The sequence below is a fragment of the Chiroxiphia lanceolata genome, chromosome 19 (genome assembly GCF_009829145.1).
Source record: "Chiroxiphia lanceolata isolate bChiLan1 chromosome 19, bChiLan1.pri, whole genome shotgun sequence".
NCBI lineage: Eukaryota > Metazoa > Chordata > Aves > Passeriformes > Pipridae > Chiroxiphia > Chiroxiphia lanceolata.
Window position 1 is genome coordinate 1,942,232 of NC_045655.1, and position 26,993 is coordinate 1,969,224.

Consider the following 26,993-nt stretch of genomic DNA (forward strand, 5'->3'; position numbering starts at 1 on the left):
GGACAAACACCACATTCCCACTCTCTCGTGCCTGAATCACCACTAAGTGCTCAAACTCTATTTCAGCACAACAATTTGAAATTGCACAATATAAATCCATCCACCAGCTTTTAAGGAAGAGTCACAGGTATATTCAGACCTCCTTTCCTTTGGAGGAAAGGTGTTGACCTTCAGCTCTTTAAGGTCAAAAGAGCTTTTATTCACATGCACTTGTGCACACACACAGGCATTCTCCTCTCCCCTTTGCCATCTAAACAGATGCATCATATATTCCTTATGTTATTTACAGGGGGGAAATCCTTAAAATCCCCTTTTCTCTCTCTCTTGAGCACACAGGACTGACACAAACATAGTTCCTGCAAGTACAAAACACTAACCAACCTGCAGTTTCACACAGATATGCTGGTGACTGAAGGAATCCTTCCCTCAGAAACCCTCACTGGTTACCAAATGCCTTTGATTGTTGTTTTAATACTGTTTCCATCAATAACCAAGTGTATATTGCACTAAGGGGGGTAACATCTCCCTGTTGAAGCAGGAGGGAAACAGGAGCAGCACCTCCCCACCAACAACCCTTCCCCACCCATTTTCAGCACTTAATGCCACCTTTCTTCCAGCCAAGTATGTGAAAAACAAGGATACAGGAAAGAGAATAATCACTGTAGGAATTTTTGACCCAGTAACTACTGTGAACTCATTCCTGTACTAAATGCAATGTTCCCCCATAGCTTTGTGAAGAAAAACTAAACCTCATCTTTTAATTGTATTTCTTTTGAGATGCTGAATGTCACCAGGATCAACTTCTGCTTTAAAAAGAGATGCAATGACATTTTACCAGTTGCCTGTTGAACACTTCAGAAATATCACTGATGGAAAGCACCCAATACAGACCAACTAAGCTCCATGCACTCATAATAAACTAACAACTGTGCTACAGCTTCCAAGTGCCAACAGCTTCCCAAAAGCCAGTGGCAGCAGGTTGCTGCACTCCTACCTGTCCCCTCCTGCACAGGGAGGGGCACAGGAACCCATCCCACCCCCAACCCTCCAGTGTTAGGAACACACAGGCCATGACCATTTCACCCACTTCACTTTTATGCACAGGTTACAAACTAAAGTTATTCACAGGGCAAGACAGACCACACAGAGTTGGAATCAGTATCTCACACCAACAGCAAGGACCAAAAATAGCAAGTAAGGATGATCCCCACAAGACTTTCATGTCAGCCATCAGATTCCCCTGCAATTTCCCAATCCATTTACCTCAGAATTCATGTATTTCTCACACAGCCTTTCAGCCCCCACTATATCCTGAGGCACAGACTAGCACACTTCAGCAATGCTGTTACAAAAATTGCTTCTTTTTGTTGTTTTGAACATGTCATCTGCAAATCTCAAGTAATGACTCTTTGTTCCTGCATAAGAAGAGATGGAGTGGGGGAAGATCACCCTCTCCCTGTGCCACTTCAGATTTAGACCTCAGTTACATCTGACCTGAATTATCATTTCCTTACTGAGTTTTATTCATTTTGGTTGTTTTTCCAATGTGTCCTGTCCCATTTCCTATGCACCCAAAGCAGGGCAGGGTAGGGCTGTACAAAGAGCAGATAAAGAGAAAATCATGGAATGGTTTGGGTTGGAAAAGGCCTCAGAGATTCCCACCCCCTGCCATGGGCAGGGACACCTTCCACTAGCCCAGGTTGCTCCAAGCCCCGTCCAACCTGGCCTTGGACACTTCCAGGGATGGGGCAGCCACAGCTTCTCTGGGCAACCTGTGCCAGGGCCTCCCCACCCTCACAGCCAGGAATTCCTTCCCAATATCCCATCCTCCTGACCTCAGTTAGTGGGAAGCCATTCCCTGTGTCCTGTCACTCAAGTGCCTCTCCAGCTCTCTTGGAGCCCCTTTAGGCACTGGAAGGGGCCTTAAGGTCTCCCCAGAGCCTTCTCTTCTTCAGGCTGAACAATCAAAGCTCTCTCCATCCCTCTGATCATCTTGGTGCCTCCTCTGGACTCTCTCCAGCAGCTCCATGTCCTCCCTGTGCTGTTCCCCAGGGCTGGAGCAGCTCTGCAGGGGGGTCTCACCTGAGGGGCAGAGGGGCACAATCCCCCCCTGCCCTGCTGCCCACGCTGTGGGATCAGCCCAGGGCACAGGGGGTTTCTGGGCTGCCAGAGCACAAGGCCAGGGCATGCTGAGCTTCTTGAGAAGCCCCAAGTCCTTCTGCTCAGGGCTGCTCTGAGTCCATTCCCACCCAGCCTGTTCTTGTGCTTGGGGTGTACTGTCAGTCTATGTATTACAAAAACAGAAAGAATGTAATATGTTGTACTATATTATTATACATTTACAACCATGGCTGATGGTTGCATTTAGATCTCCACAGATCTGGTTCATCCCTACAGCTCCTACTCAAGCAGTAACAGCTCCAACACCACTAACACAATTCACACCCACCATGCACACCCCAGTGCTCTGTGGGTCACATGGAGCCTCCACACCTACTTTAGCCTCCTGGACACTCTGAGCTACAGTTCTTCACACCAAACTCGTTTTTGCTACCCTAGATAACAATATGAGCCAAGAATTCCCTCACAACCCCTCTCTGTCCCAAGCAAGACATTTATAACAAGAAGCATAAGCAAATGAGTGCAGGTTCCAGGGTCTCCAAACCATAAAAAGCAGAAACAATGGACAAGATTGGCCAATCTTTAACCAGCTCTTTGCCTTTTCTCACACTGCAGTTACTTACAAGCCTCTGGTTAGGATCATTGTCAAATTACTTTTGGAGAGTTGATGATGATACTGGTCTCCAGATTCCCAAACCTGAGCAGGACCCTCAGAGATGGTACCCACTAACTCCCATCTGGCTGCTTTGGTACTGAATGTTTTGTGCCAAATGTTTCCATGCAGCACAGTCCATCAGCTCTTCCATCTCTGAAATTAGGAATTTGGTTCTTGCAGCTTGCTACCATCATTTATTTTTCTATTTACTAAACTTTCAGTTTGGGAGTGATTCCCTGGTATTTTCCTCAAAGGAACATTCCCAGCACGAGAACTTCCCTGAGCAACTTCACAGCAGACACACAAAGAAATAGTCACACTTTTTTTCTGCTTTTTCTGGGTTTTCCTTCTACACACCACCTGATGGCTTTACCAGCCCTCTGAAAAAGCCCCAGAACAAGAAGAATTTAAATGCCTCAGAGTAATGACAAAGCCACGAGCTTTTATTCACCATGAGCTGTGAAACAGTACTTAAGAAGCACAAAACCTTGCAACTCTGAATGGCTGGGGAAGGCACACCAAGTCTGTCAGGAGTCCCTAAGCAGCCAAATACCTGAGAGCAGGTCAGGACAAGAGAAAGGAAACTGGAGACATACTGGGATATAAATTGGCATTGTGTTGGTGATGTGATCCTGGGGTCAAAGCCTCTCACCAGTTCTCTCCGCTTGCTAAGGGCTGAACATCACTCTGCTGCTTGTTGCTTCCTTCCCAGAGTATGACAAAGAAACAGAAGTCAAGAGGAAGGGGGAGGAAAAAGGAGCTCCTGCAGTTGCTGGCAGCAGCAGTTATGGCACAGTTACACGTAGTTCAGCCCCCCAGAGGAATGCAGACACCGGTGACAAACACCAGCAGCACCCAGCAGGGCTGTCACAGGCCAACGTGCTGTCAGGATCAGAACACATTTAAGTTTTTGTTACATCAAGGCATTATTGCCTGTGCATGTCATCTGAAGGCTTAAGCCAAGCAGAAGCGAATTATCCATTTCACAACTACCTAGAAATAAAAGGAGTTTAATTTCAACTAAAGCTTTGCTGCAGAAGCAGGTGCTGGGCTGAGTAATAGCAAGAAATGATTCATCTCATGAATGATTTCCCAAGTTGGATGCACTTAGGCTTGAATTCCTGTCTGTAGGCACAGTCACAATTCAATTATGAGGCCAGCTTGCATAGCAAGTTTTAAAATTAAAAGTCATCCCCGGATGCCCAGAATATCAACCAAAAAAATCCCATGGAACTGGCTCCTCTGTTCAGAGCTGCACTTGAGAAGTGGAGAGAAAACAGCCAAGACACTCAAAAAACCAAGAATTCTTTATGTAATTGTCACTCCTGTCTCATTTTTTAAATAGAAGAAAGTTACTGAAGTTAGACAAAAAAACAAATTATGTCAACCACTTCAAGTAACACTTCTGAGCAACTGAGCCTTAAGGAGAGAGCTGCTCACTGTAAATATCATCATCATGCCTAATTAAGTGCCCAGCCCTGAGGCTGAACCCCAACAAACAGGAATCCAGTCACATTTTGACCCAGAGAAGGCCAAAGGTCAGTATCTGTTGTCAAGTACTAACTAAGCATTAAATTTTTCCAACAATAACAAAAAAAAAAATAAGAAAAAGAAATTATAGGGTACCATAACCTAGTTCTAGAAATTAAGTTCAACTGAGTCTGTCCACTAAGGACTTGCTACTGATGCCATTCACAGATGGCCAAGCAAGGTGCAGTCATTTAAATCATGACAATAACTCAGTCTCTGGAGCACACAGGTTTAATGTCAAGAGACAGAACTGAAGAGCAAGGGGAAGGAGATGGAATATTGCAAAACAAGTTCAGCTGACAGAAGTATTTCTCATTTTATTTCAAATTCAAAAATAATGAGGCAGGAGACTGTTTCAGTTTTTTTCTACTTCGTTTCTTGCTTCAAGAATCCCTTTCCCTCCCCCCAGCCACTGTATGTTACACTCCTCCTGTACACAAGCCAATCTGGGTGCTAATGTTACTGCTGCCTCAGTATTTATATTCCACACAGTCTGACTGGACAAAGTGAAAACCCAGAGCTCGGAGTGTAACAATAAAGAGACCTATAAATCCTTGCCATGACATTTCCCAAGCAGCCAGTTCTGCTGAGATGGTTCTCCTGCACTTTGTAACCAGTTAAAAGGCCTCGGGGACCCCTTTTGGTAAGTCAAGATGTAATGAAAATACCAAGAACATTAATGGCATATATATCAGGTTCCACATACTCCTCACACAGAGAATGTCAGCCATCACTCCCAGGCTTTTTAGACTCAGAGCAATTTTTTCCTCTTCCATTTGAAGATTTAATAGGCCTTTGAAGAAAAGAGTTGTCATATTTTAGTTTTGATTCTTATTTTCCGTACCTGGGGGTGGATATGCCCCCCAAGGGAGGACTTAAATCAAGATTAACTACAAATATAGATCAATATGATGTTTTTAAGGGAGAAGTATTGCACCTGTAGGCAGTTCTGGCTCCTCCAACACCAAGTGTATTACGCTGTTTCCGATAAACCTTCTCTGCAACAGGATTAAAGGCAGTCCCAAAATATCAGTGCTAATTTGGTGCTCATCAAGATGTCCTCAGGGAAACAGGATAAAAAGGAGAGACTAAGCATAATTATACCAGAGTAATATTGGCAGGCAAGTTGGTCTTTAGTAGCAAAAAGCCAACAAGTTTTCCCTTAATATTTCTTCCGAAGCACTTTCATACCAATGAATAAAGAGGCATCATAAAACAAAGCCGTACTTCCTCTAGAAATACAGTGGGGAAACTGGAAGGGAGGAGGGAAAAGTGAAGTATGGTAAAGGAATACAGAAAAATTTATTAGTTCTGCTTTTGCACAATCAAGTCTCCCTTGCTGGTAAAATACAGTCACAGATGAGCTGTCAGACCTACAGAATTCATTTCCTTAAAGAAAATCCCAATCCATGGCAAATTCTTACTGCCAATAATTTTCAGCAGGACTGAAGAACACCAGCAAGTCTTGCAAATTGTATTACCAAACAGAATTAAGGTCAAGGGATTAGGACACCAATTCCTTATGATCATGTCAACTGTCCAGGAGCTGTGAAAAACTCAGCCTAGCACTGTTTTGTGGAGCCAAGGCCAGCCCTCCCCACTGCTGGGCTTGATTCCTGCCTGGGGCCAAGCAATCCATCCCCCCTGGAGCCTCTGGGATATAGCACTCACTGCTCCAACATCTCCTTAGGGAAATGAAGGGAAAGCACAGGAGAAATCCACTAAACCACCTGTGAAGTTACACCCTCCTACCACAGCCCTTTGAAAAATAATTACACGGGGAAAGAGAGGGGAAATCCAGTATGTAAAGCTGAATTGCAGGTTATTATCTGTGCGGTCAAGGCACTGGGTAATGAGTCTTTTCCTGGAGAGAAATCCTGACTGGCATAACTAGAATGCAGCCTAAGTCTTGCTTGTTTTAAATAAGACCACGTTGAACCCAGGCTTTAATACAAGCCTTACAGAAAAGGCAGCACTGAGATCGAGCCATGAGTGAGTTTTGCTTTTCCTTGCAAAACTCACCCCAAATCCCTGGTGAATCACAGCTGCCCCCCCACCAAAGTGCTCATCTGCAACACTGAGAAACAATTCTGCTCCTCCCTTCTCCTGTGGCAGCTCACACCAATTCATTCCACCTCCAGGGAACACCATTCCCTCTCCACCATGGCAAACTTGGCTCCTTGGAGTGTTCTCTGCTCAGAGCTCTGCCCCTCTGCCCTCCGTGTCTGACAAGCCCAGAACCTCATTTCCAGCCCATTGTTCCCCTCCCCAGAGGGCAGGGGGAGGTCTGACCTGGGCAGCTCGAGGGGCCAGAGGTCCCCCCAGACAGGAAACTCTCTGAGGGGCCAAGAACAGAGCAGGGTTTGATGGTTGGCAGTTCACAATGTTCCCATACAGGCTTTTCCTACCAGGGAGCAGAAGGGCAGGGATCCATTTATACCCCCAGTTTAACAAAATGGAGTGTTTCCAGCAATGTTTAAGACAAGGAGTAACTATTGAGATCAGTTCTTTCTGCTCACCAAAAAAAACACCTCTCTTTCATAATCTAAACAGAAATCTCCATTTTCTTGTTTAAACACAAATATTATTTTATCTATTAGCAGAAACTGGAAATTGAGCTGTGACCATCCATGCTCTGAATTAAATACATAAAATCATCAAGACACTGAGTGAAACTTTACTCACTGTGCCAGATTCCCTGCACAGAAAAATTGTCTTTTAAGAAATCAGATTGCTCTGAGTCACAGCTCTGGTCCAGGTATCCTGTTAATCACTGTAAACAAAGCTCACAAACACCCAGAAAATGAGTAGTTTGTGATTAGCTGCAAGGAAAGTAAACATGATTATACTGAAGAAAACACCACTGAACCAGCCAGGAAAATCCAGCCAACCACTTTCATTAATCCAAATTAGTGGCCAAGATATTTCTATAAGGGTAAGGTCATATTATCCAAAGGAATTGCATTCCTATGGTTTCAACTTCAGGTTTGAATCCTAATAATTAAACTTCAGATGTCAAGTACTGGAAACACAACTCATCATATCAACAGCAGCCTATGAATGTACTGTAACAGCAACACATGACTTGCAATAACACTGGAAAAACTCATCTCCCCCACCCCTCTCTTTACCAGCCCATCTCTATCTCCCAAAGCAGCCACAAACACAGACAAGAACTGGAGAACAGTTTTATAAATATGTGTTAGTAACTCATCAGGAAAAGCACTTTGATCAAGGATTGCACTGCAAATAAATGCCTGCAGAGATCTCTGATGACTCAATCTGAAGCATTTTTGATTAATCCAGATACTTCTTGGTATAGAGACCTATTTCTACCAGGCAAAAGTTTCTGATACACCTTTGCTGTTTCATTAGAGACTGAATGCCTGGTAAAACATAAGGTACAGTTAGAGGATTAAAGACATTTTGTACATCGTGTTAGTTACTTGGCTGGCAGGGAAAACCCATCTCTCCTTACCCTCAGCAGCTGACCTTGGGCTGCCACTGCTGATCAGAAAATAAGTGGAATAATGTGATGTGCTTAAGAGTAAACATATAAAGCTATAAGTACTCAGCAAACTTCAGGAAAAATTAGGAACCAGTATCTGAGAGGAGCTTTCATTGGACTGTTCCCAGTGGTCATTTGCAACAGAAGACACTGCATTTGTGTTTATATGAACAAGAATGTATTTCAAAAAGTGCCATCTATCAACACACAGAAACATGCATTGTTTGGCAGCTTATGGGCAACAAAATTCTCACCCTGTCACAGATTCTACTGACGAGGTCACAAATCACATCAAAGCTGAGACTATCAAAGGCACTTCACATATCCAAGATGCTCCCTGAAAAAAATTCTTACATATATTTAAAAAAACCTGCTACTGTTCAGACAAGCATTATTTGGTGCTCTGATGACCAGAAAACCTCACTTGTTGTAACTGCAAGTTTTATTTATATGGAGATTTCCATTCAGTTCCCTGAAGTGCCCAAGTGTGTCTCTCTGCATCAGGGCCCATTCAGGGGCTCTGGAAGCAGAGGGACCAGCCTGGAGCAGGGTCAGTGCCAGGGCTCCACTCACCCCACCTCATACAAACACCAGTCACCCTCACCCCAACCCATCATTTATGTCTGTTCCAGAGTTTGGACTTGTCCTTGCCATGCAACTGTGGGCACAAACCATCAATGGGAAGTCCAGTGGCTCCTGCAAACACTCCCTAAAATAAACAGGGAGTAGCTCCATACAGGTGAAGGGCACTAGAAACACAGATTTAGTTAAGCTTAAACAAGTTATTCCCTAATGAATGGATCTCATTGCATGGGTTTCATCTGTTCTTATTTCAATCTATGCTTTCATTCTTTCAAATGAAAAGAATTCAGACTATCAAAATCAAAAAGAAAGCAAACACAGACAAAGACTTGATACAAAATATAAACCTCCATGCATGAGTAAGGAAAGAAAAGAGGACTGTAACCAAACATATACCACTATGTCAATTTTTTTTTAATTCCATCTTCCAAAAATAGGAGCATCTGTCCATGTAGCAAGATCCCCAGAGACACAAATCAGTACCATCAGTATGTGAGCAAATATATAGAGCACCTGCAGTGTGGTAACTACTGACATTGACTTACTTTTTCAGAGGACATTTGTCTCAAGAACTTCTCAAACGTTCTTGAGATAATTTCAAGAGATACTGTGCTTTCAGAGAGGGAGGCCCTTATCCACAAACCACTTGAGACTGCTACAATAAAATAATCTTAAGGTTTGCTCTATTCTTCCACATAGAGTCGTTATTAGGGGTCCTGTGACCTGAGCTGTTAGAGCTGTTCCTGTCAAGAGGTCAGAGTTTTTCTTTCACAAATACATGTGAAAACAGAGTCCCAAATATCCACTGGGAAGCAGGACAACTCTTGGTGGTCCCAATTTGCTGCCTGTCCCTGCATCACCCCACTGTGACAGCCCAGCTCTCCTGGGGTGAAAGAGCACTTGGCAACCTGCAGTTTATTATTAAGCAGCCCCAAAGTCACAACTGAAGAAACAAAGACTGATGTGACTTATTTAAAGGCATAAACTGCTTTTAAAAAAGAAGATTAACATTTAAGTGGCTGGTTAACCTGGCTGTAGCAGAAACAGCTTTTTCTCAGTTTGTGTGAACTAGGTCAAACAGCTTTTACCTTCCTTCCAGACCATCTACACCTACAGCAGAAAACACAGATCTGTCTCTTTACATACACTTTTCTACATACAACATGCTGGTGTTCCCACATCTGTAAACAAGACCCTAAAAGGAATCAATATTGGATAGTATGAGCTGGGTTTCCAAAATACTAAGTCAGAAGTGCAACTCTGTAAGTTCAACATGTGTTTGTTTCAACAGATTTAGATCATGTCAAATTCAGTTTTCGTGTTTGTCCAGCACAAAATTAAAGCCAAAATTCAAAGCATGAGCCCTCCACTAACTCATTCTCTATTTTACTACAGACATGACATATATCAGTTTGAAGGAAAAAAAAACTCCTTCAAGGTTAAGCATTTCCTCGACCTCTTTTTGAACTCAAACACACTGTTGTTCCATTGTCACTTCAGATTGTCTGTTGCCAAAACAACACTTCTACAGCTCTCCCTTTTCAATCACACTTCTTTCACTCTTCCTTCATCCAAAGCCAGTGCACTCACATCTTCTGACATGAATCTTATCCCTTCTTTTTTTAAGAACAAATATTTCAGCTACAACTTCCAGAGCCCAGTCAGTGTCGCTTTGCTGCTGCGCCCCAGCGAGTCACACCAAGACGTTTTTCTCCCTCTCCCTTTAAGCATTAAAAAAGATTCTGATTGCGTTAGAAATTACTGTGTAGCTGGATAAGGGTTGTAGGATCGTTAAAGAGTTGCCAATTAGGTGTTAATCACCAATTAGCTGGCCCTTACCTTGCAGCATGCACCTGTAGGCAGACTCGGAGATCGCATAGATGTGCGGTGGCATCTCATGGCGCTTCTTCCCTCTGTACATCTCAATAATGTTTTCTGAATAAATCGGGAGGTTCTTGTAAGGATTTATAACTACACAGAACAGCCCTGAATAGGTCTGGAAAAAAACCCAAAACATTTCTGTTAGTAAACAGTATTGAAATAGAGTCATAAAGAACAAAAAAGCTTTTTTCACAGGTTCTGTAATATTTATCTTAAAACAAAATTGAGGTCCTTTTTGTAGAGCAACTCAAAGTGCATGCTATATTCAAATTATTAGTTTCTAGTTCTCCTAAAAGGCTCTTTAATTACCTGCATAAAAAGTAATTTAAAGATAATAAGCGTAGGTAAATTTCAAGAGGAGCATCTGATCTCTTTCCCACAGACATTTAAATCTCCCTCCCGTTTGCCAAGTTTCAGGGTTTACGGACACCTTTTGATGTTCAACTCCTTCGGTAAAACGTGCATTCCAGGCTATTTTCATTTTTGAAGGAACTGATAATCTCCATTGTTCTATTAAATAATCTGAATGAGGGAAAAGCCTATTTCAAACCACCCCTGTTTCTGCTCTGCTGTTATTGTCTCATATCTGTACGTCTTTCCTGCTCATCAGCCCTTTCAATCACACAGGGGGGGTCATTCCCTCCCCGTCCCAGCTCAGCTGATGGACAGCCTGGCAGCTGGCACTGCAGGCATCTCACAGCCTGCCTTCAGAGCTGACACTCCACACAAGGTACCAGGACTCCCAGAATATCCAGGCACCCAGCACAGATTGTACACTGCTGATTCCACTGACTCTCATTGAGGCATTTTTTTGAATCAAAACATGCCTCAAGTGCTACAGAATTGAGCCCACACTGAAGAGATGCCCATAGGGCCACACTTCCCTGTGATCCAAGTATCACAGCCTCCTCCAGAACAGCTCCAGCTCTGCTCCACACAAGTTATTCATAAGGAAGTTATCACAGGAACAGCCACGGCAGGAGAACTCACAGAGGCAGCCACTGACACTCGGTTCTGTGGGAGGGACAGACCAGCAGGGTCTGGCTCGGGATCAAAGGCTGAGCTCCCAGACAGACACCCTGCACACAGCAGAGCTCACCCAGGGAGTTTCCCTAATCCAAGGCATCTGGATGGCTCTGCCTTTTCAGCAGCAACCAAAAGTGAGGGCTCTAAAGAAAGCAAAAATCTCTCCATTCACCGTTACCTCATCACCTGCTTTGACAGTGGGTTTTTTTTGGTCAATGCAACTCCCAGCTCAGGAACGTGGGCAGGAGAGATCAGGTTGGACAGAAATACTAGGTATCTTTGAAAATGTCAGGAAAACCATGCTTCTTACCTTTGCAGGTTGAGAGGAGAGAAGGAACGGAGGAGAGAAGGAACGGAGAATAAGCAGAGAGCATTAACAGCTCTTCAGAGCCCAGAATACTGAGCAGATAACTCATTATTTTTATAATATTAGTCAATTTTAAAAAGTATTTCTGCTACATTTGTATCATCAGAGTAGCTGAAAGTTCTGATCTGCCTTTTTTTTTTAAGAATAAAAGATTTTAGTTGAAGGAAATGGTGCCCTGTTCTTTCTGCACCTACAAGGGATTCTGGAAAGACAAACAGAAGGTGATCTCTGAACTGAGCCAGGAGCACCATCAGCAAAGAAAAAGAACTTGGGTTTATGCCAGATGTCCTGACATAGGGACATTTTATGTCCTTACAGGAAAATATTCCCTCTGCTTTGGGCAGATCTGCTGGATGATAAGCACTGCAGGGCCTTACCATCCAAATAAGGTATTTATTTCCCAAGAGAAAGGACACAGATGTTATCAGGTCACCTGATCCAAGCATAAAGAGCAACTTATCAGTTATTAACTCAACATACCATGGGGCTGTTGGCAAGTGAGCAGTTCCTTTCCAGCCACATGGTCCTACCCCTGTCCCTCTTGCCACCATCAGCCCCTTTGCAGTAACTGAGCAAGTTGGATACAACTGAAGACAAATTTCAAAAAGAAAGGCTTGGCAATAATCAATTCCCAAACTTATTCCTCATCATTGGTGACATTGAAAGGGAGAAGGAAGGCGGGACAGTTATTTTAACAGCATGGTACAACCAGCCAAGGAGCCAATTAACTGATGAGCACTGGACCTCCATTCCTGGCCAGCCAACTTCCCTGTGCTGAGCTGAGGTCACCCACACACCTCTGTCATCACTCCTGGTGACACAGAGGCATCAAGAACTACCACAAGCCTGGTTTCCAGTCTAGTCTTCAAATAAGGACAACCAGGAAAAAGGCACATGTCCACTGAGCCCAGCTCAGGATCACTGAGCAGCACCTCCACTGTGCTCCTGCAGTGCAGCCACAGCCCATGACACACTGAGTTACTGGGGGAGATCTGCTCCAGACAAAGGAATCCCCACACCCAGAGTCCACTGCAGACCTGTCCCCACACAGCCCCTGACCAGTGTAATGGCACCAACGTGTGCAGAATCCAGCAGATGCCTCTGGGATGATTCTGGACTCCCAGCCAGCAGCACTCCTGAGCCCTGCTCTGGTTTTCACCCACCCAGCTTCAGAGACTTCCAATCTACCTGTTCCTCATCTTACCAAGGACAGCAACTCCCAAACCAGTGACTGGTTAAGCTCTAAGGGTGGTGTTGAATGAACCAGCTATATTACAGTCACTCTCAAAAGCAATACTCTATTGCTCTGCAAATTCATCCAAAACTTTTACCACCTGTTTTGGCCTTTTATGTTCCCAACAGAAAGCTGTTGTTTTATACCTAAAAACACTGCCCTTCCCCTGACATGAATAAACTGATCTGATAAGTAATTAAAGAAAAAACCCTTAAGTGTTAGGCTAGAACATCTGCTTGAAGATGATCCTTCTCTCTTCCCCCCAGTTACTTTGGCATCTTTTATTTCCCCAGCACAGACATGGAGTAAATGTTACTATTTAGCTACACAAAGAATTAATAATTTATAAAAATAAACTTAACAATCCTTCAGACCTGTATGGATGATCCCTGACCTGGGAGCCTTTCCAGACTCTCTCCTGAAGCAGGAATTGGATGGACCTGTGAACCTGGAACGACCAGAATAAGCAAAGCCCAACAATGCCAACATAACTCTGTCAATCTAGAGAAGACCAGCAAATGTCCTGGGTAAATGAAAAGGGTTAATTTAACAGGCTCTATATTGAACAGGGCCAAACTAGACTTTATGAAGCACAAAATTCTACATTTCACCAGTGCTGGGGTTCATTAAACTAAACCTAAAGGAGTGGCTTTTATCCCAGACCATTCAGTCTGTGCCACCACACAGCTCTTCACACACAACACCCTGAACTCCAACACCTTGATTCCCTTCACAGTTGCCACCCAGTTCATTCTCCCTGTAGAGTTTAAAAAAAAAAAAAAATAAAAAAAATCACACTTTCTCCAAAACACCACCACACTGCACAGCCCTAATTTAGTCAAAGGAAGATGGAACTGAGCTTTCCCACACGGCTCCCAAGTTTCCTGACCGTTATCTATTGCAGAAAGCAATGTCTGAACATATTGGAGGGCTGTGTTCAGGGCTTGGTAGGCAGAGAAACACAGAAGAGATGGTTTTATTGAGCCAAATTTAACTAGGAGGGAGGTAAATGGTACAAAAATCTTATAGAGCTATTTTATAACTGCAAGTCTCACAGTACCTCACTGTACCCAAGGCAGCAGATTGGAGGCAAGGGCTTTCTGCATGCAAACTGAACACATGAAAAGTAGGGTGAGATTATTTTACACCCCTCAGAAAGCTTCCTGGTGAGCAGCCATAGGAAGAATTATCAGAACTTGCACACCTGCTTAAATAAATGGACACCCTGTTTAATGAATACTATCCTGCAGTACATGGACTCTGATGGAACTGTCTGATGGGAATTGGAGCTGGGATCAGCACTGACAAGCTCCAGTAACCACCCAGACTGGAGGAAGAACCAGACTTCACTCATTTTTCAGCTGACAGGTATATTAAGAATTGACAGGCAAGTAAAGGTGCTGATTCACCTTGAGCTCATGGGATCAGCTGGGAACAAGCTGGTTGCTTGAAACACACCTTCCTGCTTTAGCCAGGACCAGGCTGCAGGCAGGATCAACCAACAGCAACAGCACATGGAATAACCTGGGATGAGCTCGGCTGGTCAGAGCATGATGCTAAAACACCACAGTGTGGGTTTGATCCTCTCGTGGGCCACTCACTTCAGAGCTGAATGCCACGATCCCTGTGGGTCCCTTCCAACTCAGAACATCCTGTGATTCTGTGAATGCAAACTCCAGGCAAGGCTCAAGAGACAAACAGCAAAGGAGTGCTCTGACAGAGGTTTGGTACACAAGCCCTCCCTCAGGACACTAAGTGTGGAGTTTGAAGGTTTCCAGATGCTTACAGCCTTTATCCAGTAGTTTATCATTGAGTAATATGGGTTTTGGTGAGCTGTCCCAGACTGCAGAGTTCAGGTTCCTGGCCTGGCCTGTTTGAAAACTCCATTTTATTCCCACAGCCTGAGAGGTGCATTAAATGAACAACTGGCAAGCAGAGTGTGTGATTCCCAGGTGAAAGCACGTGGGAGCTCAGGCTCTAAATCCAGAATGTGGGCTTTCCTGGCCTGTCTTCCCTTAAAACCATATCACACCTTCCCTGTGCAGACAGAGATGGAGGTGTTAAGGGTCAAAAGCCTGGGACGATTCCTTGGATTAACAGCTCAGCTGTGCAGTTCCTGGATCCAGGAACATGCTGTTATGACTGTTAGCTTGGTTTCTTCTGCCACAACATCAAAAGGCCCTTTAAAGCACCACATTAGAAAGATGCAGGTAAAGTTTTGGAATTTGTAACAATCAGTTTGCATCACCTGAGCATGCAGGCTCAACATTTATCTCCAGTTCTTCAAATATAAAAACTGACAGATTTACTCTATTACTACATCAATAATTAAGCTGAGGTAAGTAAACATCTACACATCTCTCATTATTACCTGAAATAGAAACCAGCAGTTTCCAGCCTAGCAAGCAATACATGTTTTAAGCAGTATCCCATAACTACTGGAGTAGAGCACATTCTTCAGGTTGATAAATTGCCTCACTGTAGCATTTTCTTGCCTGGTTTCCCTTCCTGAGGTTACAGACCCCCATTTCACACTCCAGGACCTACTGAGTTCTCTGAGCCAGACATGGTTTTCCCATGTAGAACCTTTTCTCCCTAAAGTTATCCAATCTTAAATTCAAGCCTCAAAGAAGGGCAGGCAGCTCTTCAGTCTCAGGGAGGAGAAAGGTGAAGTTGTGCCCTGGGGTGGGACATGTTCTCTGCCCCTGCCCAGCTCCAACCCAGCTGCCCTCAACCACCACCCCCAGTCTCCCTGGCCAGGGCACAGCCAAGATAAGAACCTAGAAAATAACCCAGACATCCCTGTACAAGCTCAAACTGCTGGATTAAAACAAAAAATAAACAACCACAACAAACAACAGTACCCACAAAGCTGGAATCAAAGCTGGAATCCCCTGTGGAGTAGTGGGAATCTCAGGTCAGAGAGGCTGGGGGACAAGAGCCACTGTTCTTCAGGAAAACTGAGGAAGAGAGTGAGAAAGGGAAGGAGCACAACACATACACCAGCTATTCATGACAAAGCTCAGCCCAAGCTGTGGATGACTTGTCTGGAGATATTCTCTACAGCTGGAGCTGAACAGAGGCTCACCAGTGCTGTATTTTCACACTGACAGCTGTCAGGAGATGTGTTCAAAGGGAGAAAACCCCACAGTGGATCAGCAGTGCAGGTTCTACCCTGCTCAGTGAGCTCTCCAGCTCTCCCAGACAGGCTCAGGGTCACAGCCACTCAGACAGAACGGCCTCAGCCACAGCAACTGCTCAGAGCTAAAACATGATCTGAGGTTGCACCAGGGCCAGAGGAGTATTAATATCCTTTCACAGGGCTCCTGTACAGCTGCATGTTGGAGCTTGACTGCTCTACAAACAGCTTTACACAGGCTACCATGAGTTCTGGGGCAGGCACACAGCTTGTCCTGCAGCACAAAGCATTCCACTGAGCACTTCAACAAGAGTCCAGAACCCAAACTGCTGCTCCTTTTCAGGCTGTTAAGCTACCTGTTTTTACAGAAACTGAATATTTGACAAGAACATGCACTTTTTCACAGCTCTGCTTGCCTCAGGGCAAGGAGGGAATTGACTGATTTCCCTTCAGTCCCTCAGACATTTCTAACAAACTGAAACCCTGCAAAGAGCTCCTTCAACTTAATCACACTTATGAGTCTTCCAAAAATCAAGAGTCAATGTGAAAACAAGTTCTTGTGTCAAAGCAACACTTCCAGTGTGAAGCCCAGCATTTCTTCTGCCACATACTGGGTATTAGATCCAGTGACTGGTTTGTGTCAAGGAAAAGATGGAATCAAGCAACAAACTATTTCTTGCAGTTTTCTTTTAATACCCATCTTTGACGCTCAGTAACGTGAAACATTCCCAACTGGACCAGCAGGAAAATTAAAGCAATTAGAACACAGAAGCTTATGTAATACCACAGACTGTTCTAGGTTACACTCTGGCCTCGCAGGAGGCAGCAGCTTAACAGAAGGAATAGCTTATAGGGAAGAGCAGTGTTACCAGAGCTCCCACCCACAGCAGGCTCTGGAACTGGGGACTGTGGCATATTTCTCATTCTTTCCCTCTTCTGCTCCAGTAAAATGGAAAGTACATTAAAATTGAAAGAAAAGGACTGCAGGCCAATTACAGAGGTAACACTTGCAATTATCAGAAAAATACCTGCTGAAGTATTTTTACTTGCACTATAGTGAGCACGTTTTCCTCTTCACTGGTGGAAAGAAAAACCCAGCAGTCATCTGCAAGGAGAGCAGGAACCAGCAGGAGGGTTCCAGGAGCTCTCAGCCTCACAGAAACAGCTTCAAAACCCTTTTCCCAAACTTTCTGTAAAAAAAATAAATGTGGAGGAGTAGGCAGGTAAGATAATGCACAGTTCACTGGAGTTTGGAGTTGAATGTAACCCTTTCCTCAAGGGGCTTCACCAGCTTTTTATCCTTCCTCGAGGAGCAGCACAACCAGTCAGCTCTAACTCGACCTCCCCTACAGCACACACGGCTCAGGCCATGGCCCCACCTCAAACTCTCCACCTGAGCATCCAGAGTCAGGTCATGGGCTCCCCAACATCCCACCCCACTCACATGTGCCAGAGGCCACCTGGAGACTGAGGCAGGGGAACACAAGTCCAGCGGTTGAGAAATTCTGCTCATTTTAATCCTCCTGACTGAATGAGGTCAGGAAGCAGTTAAGGAGCAGTTCCAATGATTTGTGGGGGTATCAGAAAGCCACACCATCAACTGTGGGCAAGGGATTTCCTCCAGGAAAGCCGGGCCTGCAACAGATGTGGCAACAGTAACATTTTTTTAAATAGGTTTTTATAAAGCCCACTGGATTTTGAATATCTTAGTTTTTACTGTGGCTTAATTACACCCCACATCTGAGTGAGCAATTCCTTCATCCCATCCTGCTGCAGTGGGTACAGGAATGGGAACTTCTGACTGTACAAGACAGACTTCTGAGCCTCCCAGATAATCTTTCAATTTAAAAAGATCATCAAACCCAAATGTTTATAGACCCATTGAGTGGGCAAAATGCTGTGTATCCCAGAACTCTTCAGACATCTCACCTGCACTTACCAGTCAGTCCATTAAAATACAACCATCTGCAATCTGGATGTTAGATTTCTCTGGAAAATCAGTACCTTGTGTCAAACCTGCACAGGACCCACCCTGCCAGTGTGTGCCAGAGCACCCATCTGGGTTTGCCAAAATACTTCTGTTAACAAGATATTCATAAGTTCGTGTTTTTTCAATTTAAAATATGCTTTAAAGTGGAATGGAAGGGTCTTTCTTGCCATCTAAAGAGGTGCAGACCACAAGCAGAGCTTTGAATTGCTGGGAAAAGTGTCAGCTAGCCCTGACTTAGCAGTGTTAACAGCCATCAGCTTATTCATTCCAACTCCAGCCAGGGTCTGCAGTACCAAGAACAAACTGCTTTCCATTTAAGCAGAAATGAGGTGTATTTACATTGCTGATCCACTACCTGTATTTTGATTTAAAAAAAAAAAATGCTTTTCATGGACTTTTTTAATAGCCAGGTTGGATGGGGCCTCTGAGCCAGCTGGACTAGTGGAAGGTGTCCCTGACCATGGCAAGGGGTTGGAAAGAAATGAGCTTTAAGGTGCCTTCCAACCCAAACCACTCTAATGTTTCATGACTTAGAAATTCAAAATTCAGAATGCTGCCTAACAAAGCATTGAAATAACAGAGTGACTAGGAACAACTTTGCTTTTTGCAGCTCTAGAAGAGGAATAGTCTATGTCAAAATTACATTCAAAAAGAAAAGAGAATTATCTTGCTCTGAAGTGAAAGGACTCTCAAGTTGCACACAAACCAGACAGTCCCTCACAAACAAAATGGTAAAAAACTACTTAAATATATTTTTAAAAATTATTGACACCATTCTTTCCTTCAGATCAGCCATGAGTCAAATCAGGTAGTAAACTTTGAGTAAAAACTTCATTTTGAACATAACTGACATGCCTGTAAATGAGCTTTGCCTTTCTGAATGCACTGAAGCCAATAAATACGTTGTTAATATTGAAGTGCAAAGGTATCAAGATGGAGAAAACACCTCTTCCTCCACCAAAAACTCCTTTGCAGCTCTCAGACTTGATCTGTAGCTCTCCAAAGCACCCAAGTATCTCCCCTGTCTATTGCCAGGTGCAGCATCTGTCCTCCTGGCACTCTATTTTCAGACTAAATCCTCCTTCTTATCTCCTCTGCCACTTCCCAACCCTTCCCACCGACACCAGAGACCCATTTGAAGCCTCTCCCTTTTCCCAGGACTGCAGCTGAAGGAGGCAGCTTTGGCTCAGCCACCACAGACCTGTGAGCCACAGCAGAGCTGCTCTGAGCCCCCTCAGCTCCCAGCACAGCAGGCTGGAAACCCCAGCCCGGGAGCTCCTACTCTCAAAGGCCACACTGGACCATGAAGAGCTTGGAAGCTGGTTCATGAAAACCCCCAAAGCTCCCGAAGCATTAACAGGCAGAATTATTGGAGTAGCAATCTTGTCTTAGCTTGTGACAAAGCATTAAGTCAAGGGGAGTCTTGAAACCCAGCAGCCTCCAAGGCTGAGGGACTCTTAACATCCACTCCTTCCAGGGGATTCCATTTCTCCATTTCATTGCCTGAGTCAAAGATTATTCCCCACCCATGAGATCATATTTTGCTGACTTAAGTAGAAATCAAAATCTACCTAGAAGCCTCCACAGTGGCATTTTACATGCAGATCTTGTACAAACAGAGATGTTTCCTCACTCAGGCTGCAGCCCTCAGTGACCTAAAACTTCTGACTAGAACTGGACTCCTCTCTTAAAGCAGCACCCCCAGAAAGGGATCTGGAACTCAGCTTATCGTGGCATATTCAACAACCACCACAAAACCAGTCTGAGCAAAATCATGTTTATTCTGAATCTTCAAAGGACCTCCTAAACCCTCTGGGAATTCTGAGTGCCCTTCCAGTGAACTACCCCCAGTTCCTGATCTACAGCTGAATGGTATCACCAAACACAGGCTGAAGCCAGGATTAAAGTTGGCCACTCCAAAGCAGGGCAGGCAGAATAGTCCAGTTTTACATGAAGTTGAAGAATCAACAGTTCACAGGCATATGCAGTAAGCAAAATACACAAGAAGCTGCCACTCCAGCAAGATATGAGACCAATTCAGAGCATCAGTGACTCAAATGATTCATAAGAAATGCTGATACCCCTAGGAAAGCTCAAGATTTGGGAGAGTTCAGCTATGAAACACAACAGAGTGAAAACTCACGGCCAAGGTAAAAGCAATGAGAAAACAAACAAAACACCTGCTGTAGGTGGCTGCACCTTCACAGAACCAGCACTTTGTACTTGATGAAAACCAAGCCTCAAACGAGCAGAGATCTCAAGGACTCAGATCCACTGACAGGTTAAGGAGAAAAGCCCAAGTGCACAAAGTCATAACGACGGATTTACCCATTCTCAGGGATTAAAATATATATAGGGAGAGAATATATATATATATTCAAAAGAATTTGCTGCAAAGGTAATACAGCTTCTCTAGGAAAGAATGTTTTTCACATATTCTTGTTACACTCAAACCCTGTGGCACGCAATAGAACAGGCAATGGTAAAAGTGGAGCAAGAAATTATTTCATCTCCAAAGCAAAACTGGGATCACTACAGTTTACACACAACCATCCTTCCCAGCAGTTCTTACACAAGTCCTGCTGCCTTGACATCTCCTGTGCTGTCATGAACAGAGCACAAAAAGACAGGACCAAGCACTGACACGTTTTTCCAAGCCACTGATCCTCCACGTTCTCCATTTGTGCTCATCTCCCACGGCCCAGTAACGAGACTCAGAGCCCCAGCTCGGGTCACTTGGCAGGCATGGGAGATGGTAGAAGTTCCAGAAGCTCCTGGCCATCCCTACTTGGATGTCACATGAAACTCTTGGTGGTGGAATGAGCATCACTGTCCAGGTCACCAGCCAGCTTTAGTCAGCCTCCCTGTTCCTCCAGCAGAGTCACCCTGGAGCAGCAGATTACAGGCAGATGACTGGGCCCACCAGCCAATTCCCTCAACTGGTTGTTTCCTTTCTAGGGATTGAAAGGAAACGTGGCTACTTCAGTTGACATTCACCTGCCACTTCCTAGAAAGGCAACACTGCATTCTGCCTTTTGGCAAATTTAAATCAGATTCACCACCTTCACCTCAACTGCCCGAGACCAACACCAAAATGTAAGATTTCAGTTTGGTTATTATGGGAGTACTATGTGGAAATCAAAACATACCTTTAACCAGCTCATGTCACGGCCAAACCACCAGAACTGACTTCAGCTCAGTTAACTTTGGCTCTTTTCCTTACACCAGGCAAACAGCAGGAATTGCAGGCAATGGCTCTGGGCTGTGCCAGCAGCAGCAGCAATGGCAGTGCCACATTCCTGGGGTTTAGCAATCCCTGACAGAACTACACTAAAAACACCCCAAGCTTGAGCTCTTGAGGAAGTTCCTCTATGGTCTGTGGATCTGTGCAGCATTCAGCCTTTACTCCAACACTTCTCACCACTGCTCTTCCCCCCACCTCCAAAAACTAAGCTGAGCTCTAATTTCAGACAAGCAGCCATTATTGCAGCTGCACTGAGCCATTATTCTTGGTAACAGCAGCATCCTCCAGCAATGTCCCTGTAATTCAGCCTTCCAGTAAAGGCCAACAAATCCATGAGCTCCTCAACCCCAACCAACTCCTTCCAGCCTGGGGGCAGGGAGGTCAGATGCACTAATCCCCCTCTGTGGCAGCAGCATCACAAGGCCAAGAACCAAGTTTCAGAGTCTGCCTCAACAGGGAAAGAATGAAAGCAGAAAGTACCTTTGGGAAGTGGTGGGGGAAGAGAAAAAAAAGGTATATCACCAGCAGAGTACCACAAACTCCACATCTGTGATCAGCCAGTCCTTCAGAAAGGGAGGTTTGTCAGCCACCCAGGGTAACAGCCCTGGATCCCCTGTGTGTGTACAGTGACAGGCTCTCACACATCCTCCAGAGCCATTTCTGGCTGTGTTTACTCTGTGCAGTCCTTGGACTAGAGTTTGCTGTGACATTTAAGGCCCTCAGCTTTTAACCTTCACAATGAAATAGGGTTATAACAGCTGTAATGAATTTCATAACAGCCATCATTAGCATTGATACACAGACTGAAAACTTTTGACCTATCAACCTTGTTTTAGTTTTCAATCCAGTCCCTACTTATTATCCAATTAGTTTCCTAATGCAGAAATCATTCCAGAAGTATTTTTCACTGAGCTCTGCTGTAAACACTTTGGTGTAAGGCCTTGGAAGGGTAAAAACCATAAACCCACAGAGGGAGCTGACAAAGAAGAACAAATATAAAACAAAGGATTTTGAAGTTGCATATAATTTTTAGTAAGTCCAAACATCACCAAGCAAAAAATTAAATTATACCTCCATTAATACCTTGATGGAGGGGAAAAATGAGCCAACTAGCAGGACTAAATAAAATGGATTTAAGCTTCAGGACAAGTGTTTTTAAAGTGAATCAAGCATTTAAGCAGATGTTCCAGTCTCTTTTAGGACAGAAAGTCTCCTTGTAGATTTTCATGACTCCCTGACCCAACAAATCACTGTGCCATCAGTTTGCCAAGAGACCAGGAGCTGCTCTGAACTGTACAGGAAAGACCTGGGACAGTGTCCAAGGGAGGAGCAGGGTCAGACAACACCAACAGTGCTCTGATTCCCAACTCTAGGGCAAGATGGTGATAAGCCAGATGTTCAATTAGTGCTTCAAAACCACTGGGAAAAAAAAAAAAGCTTTATCTTATTGGTTTATTTTAAGCACTCCAACACATTCTTTCCTGGCCACTATGTTGATATTCAGCTCCAAAAAGACATTTTGCACTCCCAGCACTCTCCAACTTCAGCTTTTAAGTAACAGCAGGGCCTCTCATTGCCACTTTTAACATGCAGCAAGTTAAAACACGACATGTGCTCATTCACAGGAGCAACTCAACACAGCAGTTCAGCAAAGTGAGGGTTTGTCATCTCCCTCAGCTCACACCAACCTGCCTCTGCTCACTGGGTCAGCTCAGCACGTGAGACAAGTGCCCCAAGGAGCAGCACAAGCAGAGCCCCTGGAGGTGCCATTTCACATCCTGTAGCTAGAAGACACTCACAGAATTATATCATTTGTTTTATGACAGAGTTCTTGACCTGTACACAGCATGGAAAAAGGCTTTGGACTAATGTAAATGGCAGGGACACAAGTATTTAGGCTGTCAAAACACAGATATGACCCATTCCCTCTGTTTCACACAGTAAAGGGATGGGAACCAGGACAGTTCAGCTGAATTAGCACCCAGAATGACTCTGATAATTAGTACTTACGTAGATGAGCCCAGAGTAATAGCGATCCTTTAAATTGTGCAATACAGAGGCTTCATTCAAACAGGTTAATTCTGCCATGTCTTCCACTTTAGAGAACTTGGGAGGATTCATCTTCTGAACATCATCTTTATTGACTAGTGCTTTCTTCCCATTCTCTGCCAGTTCCACCAACACCTCATCCCCTTTCTCCTCCTTGATGCTGGCTGCCTCGAAGCCGTGGCGCTCCGAGGGGATCCACACCAACTTTTTGGCAGTCCAGTCAGCCTGGGTGGCAGGGTTGTAAATCACAGCCCTATCCACGAAGAGGTACCTCTCTGGATCCTCCTGTCCCAACCTCTGTGCCATGGTGGGAAGCGAAGGTGCCCTCTCTCAGTTACCCTGTGATTGGAGAGGGAAAAGCAAAGAGCAGGTTACAAACAACACTGACCCGTGCAGTGCCACAGCAGCCAAATGATCCATCACCAATATCTGCATCTCCCCTGGAAGAAGCAGCATCAGTTCTCTCTCCCAGAGTCTGGAGAAGCCCCTGTTCACACAGCAGCCCTGCACAAACCAACTGCCAGACAAAAGTATCGTCCAAACCCAGTGCAGCAAAGCCAGTATGAACTGGTTCTAAGTGTGCACCAGCCAGGGTGAAACATTGCAGCACGTGTGAGAGCTGCAAGCAGGGAAATCACAGCCCTGTGTCCTGGACTGAGATAAGGAAGAAGAGCAAATTGAGCAGAATTTTGTTAGTAAAAATTCTAACAGCTGCAACGGAACAGTGAAAAAAAAATACAGAGACAGATACAAAACCATAAATCTGCTCACTGGGTGGCTGGCTGCAGAAACCAGAATGTGTTTTAAAATGTGGATTCTCAGCTACAGACAAGAACTTGGGACACTTGGAGTTTCTGCAAGACATTAAGGCAGTTAAACCTTGATCACATTCTTCCTGAAAAATATGAGACTCTGCATTTCCACAGCCTGCTCCTGTTCTCAGTCCTGAGCGCTGACATCACCATATTCCAAGAAAATGTCTCCAGATCTCAAGTTTACCTCGAGGCTCAAGACACTGCAAGGGCTGATGCTGGATTTTCCAACAGCTCCACGGGTAATTTGAAGGGGAAAGAAAAACTGCTGACTGACAAGAGCCCCTGCACACTCATTTTACCTGCCTCTATCCAAGAGAGGGCCCTGCCCCTTCCCTGGGCTCTGCTGTCACAACCAGGATTCTTGGAGCTCAGAGGTTCATCTGGAACTCCCTGAGGAGCAGAAAGGTCAAGCCTGACCCCTCATACTCAGGCTATCAAACATCTTGGTTGGTAACACATTAAATATCTTAGTTTGTCACACACACGCGACATCTCTTCTGCTGAAGAATGTTACATCAGCTTATTCCACCAAGTAACCTAAAGGTCAACTTGGGAAGAAAACCAGGGAGGTTTCCCAAACTGCATTTGCCACCTTTCCTACTATGGCACGTGCCCTGGCAACCCAACCCTCCTTGGAAGAGCATGTAATTAAACAGGATAATTGTGTCTCCATCCACCGCACAGAGATTTGTTACACTGTCCAACTTCGATGTAAAGCAAGCGTGAATTCATCCAACCCTTCCGAGGTGTGAGGAGCAGCCCGGTTACCACAGACAGCTTAATTCAAATCAAGATATGATGACTCAACATTAAAAGTATTTCAGAAGAGCCTCTGAGAGAAAATTCCCATGAAGAAAGAAGGAATCGTTGAGGGGACATGTTCAGTAATATCTGGACTCCTCCACCATGAAAATAAAGATATTAGTCAAGGAAGGCTACACCTGACTCAAGAAGCCCATAGATTTAACAGCTGAGCCTCCAACCCCAAACGAGAAAGGTGACGGTGGCAGAGCACAGCCCAAGTTCCAACAAAGCCCTGGAACCCTCGTGTGCCAATGCACCTCCGTGTCGGTCCCGAGCGCTCCCGGCCAGGTGTGACACAGCCAAAGGCAGCCAAGATAAGCTCGGACTCGGTTCTCACACACCGAGAGGCAGCGAAACCTGAAGGTCAAATAAAGCTCACGCGACAAAATCAATCATTACCGTTCCCCCCGCGGAATTAAAGGCTGAGGAGTGAAATGAATGCGTTCATATATAACTGCACACACCGGTCACGTCCGAACGGTGTAACTGGCTCTATCCCAGTCCCTGAGGGACAGACCTAAACATCGGGGGACCACAGGCGGCTCCACGGTCACTCTCGCCCCCGGGCTTCCAACCCCACCAAGCCCATCACAAAAGCCCCTCTGCAGAAGGCGAGCGAGCCCCAGCTCACCCTGCCCAGGGCTCCTCCGCTAACAATGGCATTCAAATGAAACACACAAATGAGCGCATTTCTCATGCAGGAATCCAGCACTCCCCATAGCCGACGTGCGAATAAGGGGGAAAAACACCCAAAAAAAGCCCCCGACGCAAAGCGGGGGGGAGGGAAGGCACGCCGGGGCCGGGGCACCCCCGGGGCAGGGCCGGCCCGAGGAGCCGCGCGGGGGCCGCGGCCGCGCTGCCCCTCGCCGGGCCCGAAGGACAAAGAGGCGGCGGCGGGCTCGGCCCGTCGGGGCCCGGCGCGGCCGCATCCCCCGCGCCCCCCGCCCCGCGCCCGCGGCGAAGGCAGAAAATGGCCGCAAACCGCCCCCTCCCCTCGGCGGCGGCGCCGGGCGGCGCGGGCGGGCGGCCCGACAAGGGGGTCTTTGTGTGGCGGGCCCGCCGCCCCCGCCACACCCCCGCCGCGGGCGGGCCCCTCGGAGCGCTCCCCCCCCGGTTCGCAGCGCCGCGGTGCCCGCGGCCGGCCCCGCAGCCTCACCTGTGCAGCGCCGGCCGCCGCCCGCCCTCCCGCCGCCCTCCCGCCGGCTCCGCCGCGCCCGCTCCGCCCCGCGCCCGCCGCGCTCCTTTAGCGCCGCGCCGGCCCCGCCGCCCCTGCGCGCCGGCCCCGCCCCCCGCGCCGCGCGCCGCGCGCCCATTGGCCCAAACGCCCGCCCGTCAGCCTCCTCGCGCGTCCCCATTGGTCCGCGGCGCGGCCGCTCTGCGGCCACAGCCATAGCAACCTCCGCACGCCGCGCCGCGGGGCCCGCCCCCACCGCGCCTCGCCCCGCCCCCGCTCGGCTTCCATTGGTCGCCGTCACCCCGCAGCCCCGCGCTCATTGGGCGCCTCCCACGTCCGTCAGGGTGCGGGCCCCGCCCCCCGCTGCAGCACGGGCGGTGCGGGGGGCGCGTGCCCGGCGCTGCGGCGCGGGGCGGCGGGAGCGCGCCTGCCCCCCCTCTCCCCCTCAGACAGAGGCGCCCCCGGCCCGGCTCCCCCTCGCTCGCAGCCCCCGGGGAGCGCTCCCGCGTCACTCCCCGCACGGTCACACACACGCGGGGTCCCGCCCGAGAGTCCCCGTGCAGCCCCTCCTGCCCCGGCCCGCCCGGCACAGCCACTGCTTTTCCCCACCTCAGACATCACCCTGAGGGTTTTCGGGCTCTCACCCCTTTGGTCGGGTGGGGAGGGTGGGGAGGCAGGAGGTGCAGCACCGCTAAAAGGGCCATTTGCTGCCCCGCAGAGGGTCTCTCGGGCTCGCTGGTGCCGGGTGGGTTTCGGGGGTCTCTCGGGGGCTGCTGGACCACGAGCTCAGCACTGCTGCAGCGGGGGAGACTGGGACGGGGGCTTGAGCAACGTGATGGCCTCGCCTGGCCCTTTCCAAAGCCTTTCCTGTGGT

The 26,993-nt window shown here is 46.5% G+C and overlaps 1 protein-coding gene across 6 annotated transcripts in view; it reads right to left on the reverse strand.

Moving 5' to 3' along the window:
* Positions 1-26,166, reverse strand: part of MYH10 (myosin heavy chain 10) — a 103,193-nt gene extending 77,027 nt beyond the window's left edge. For 2 of the 6 annotated variants that reach the window (XM_032706399.1, XM_032706403.1), the window contains exons 1-3: positions 26,102-26,156; positions 23,288-23,665; positions 10,236-10,392 (exon numbers count right to left, since the gene is read on the reverse strand). In XM_032706399.1, the coding sequence (XP_032562290.1) occupies positions 10,236-10,392; positions 23,288-23,632 (502 nt within the window). In that variant the 5' untranslated portion in view covers positions 23,633-23,665; positions 26,102-26,156. Of the gene's footprint in view, positions 1-10,235; positions 10,393-23,287; positions 23,671-26,101 lie in introns of those variants that run through there. The other 4 variants (XM_032706400.1, XM_032706405.1, XM_032706402.1 and 1 more) reach the window with 3 other exon arrangements.
* Between the last annotated feature and the right edge of the window lie 827 nt (positions 26,167-26,993).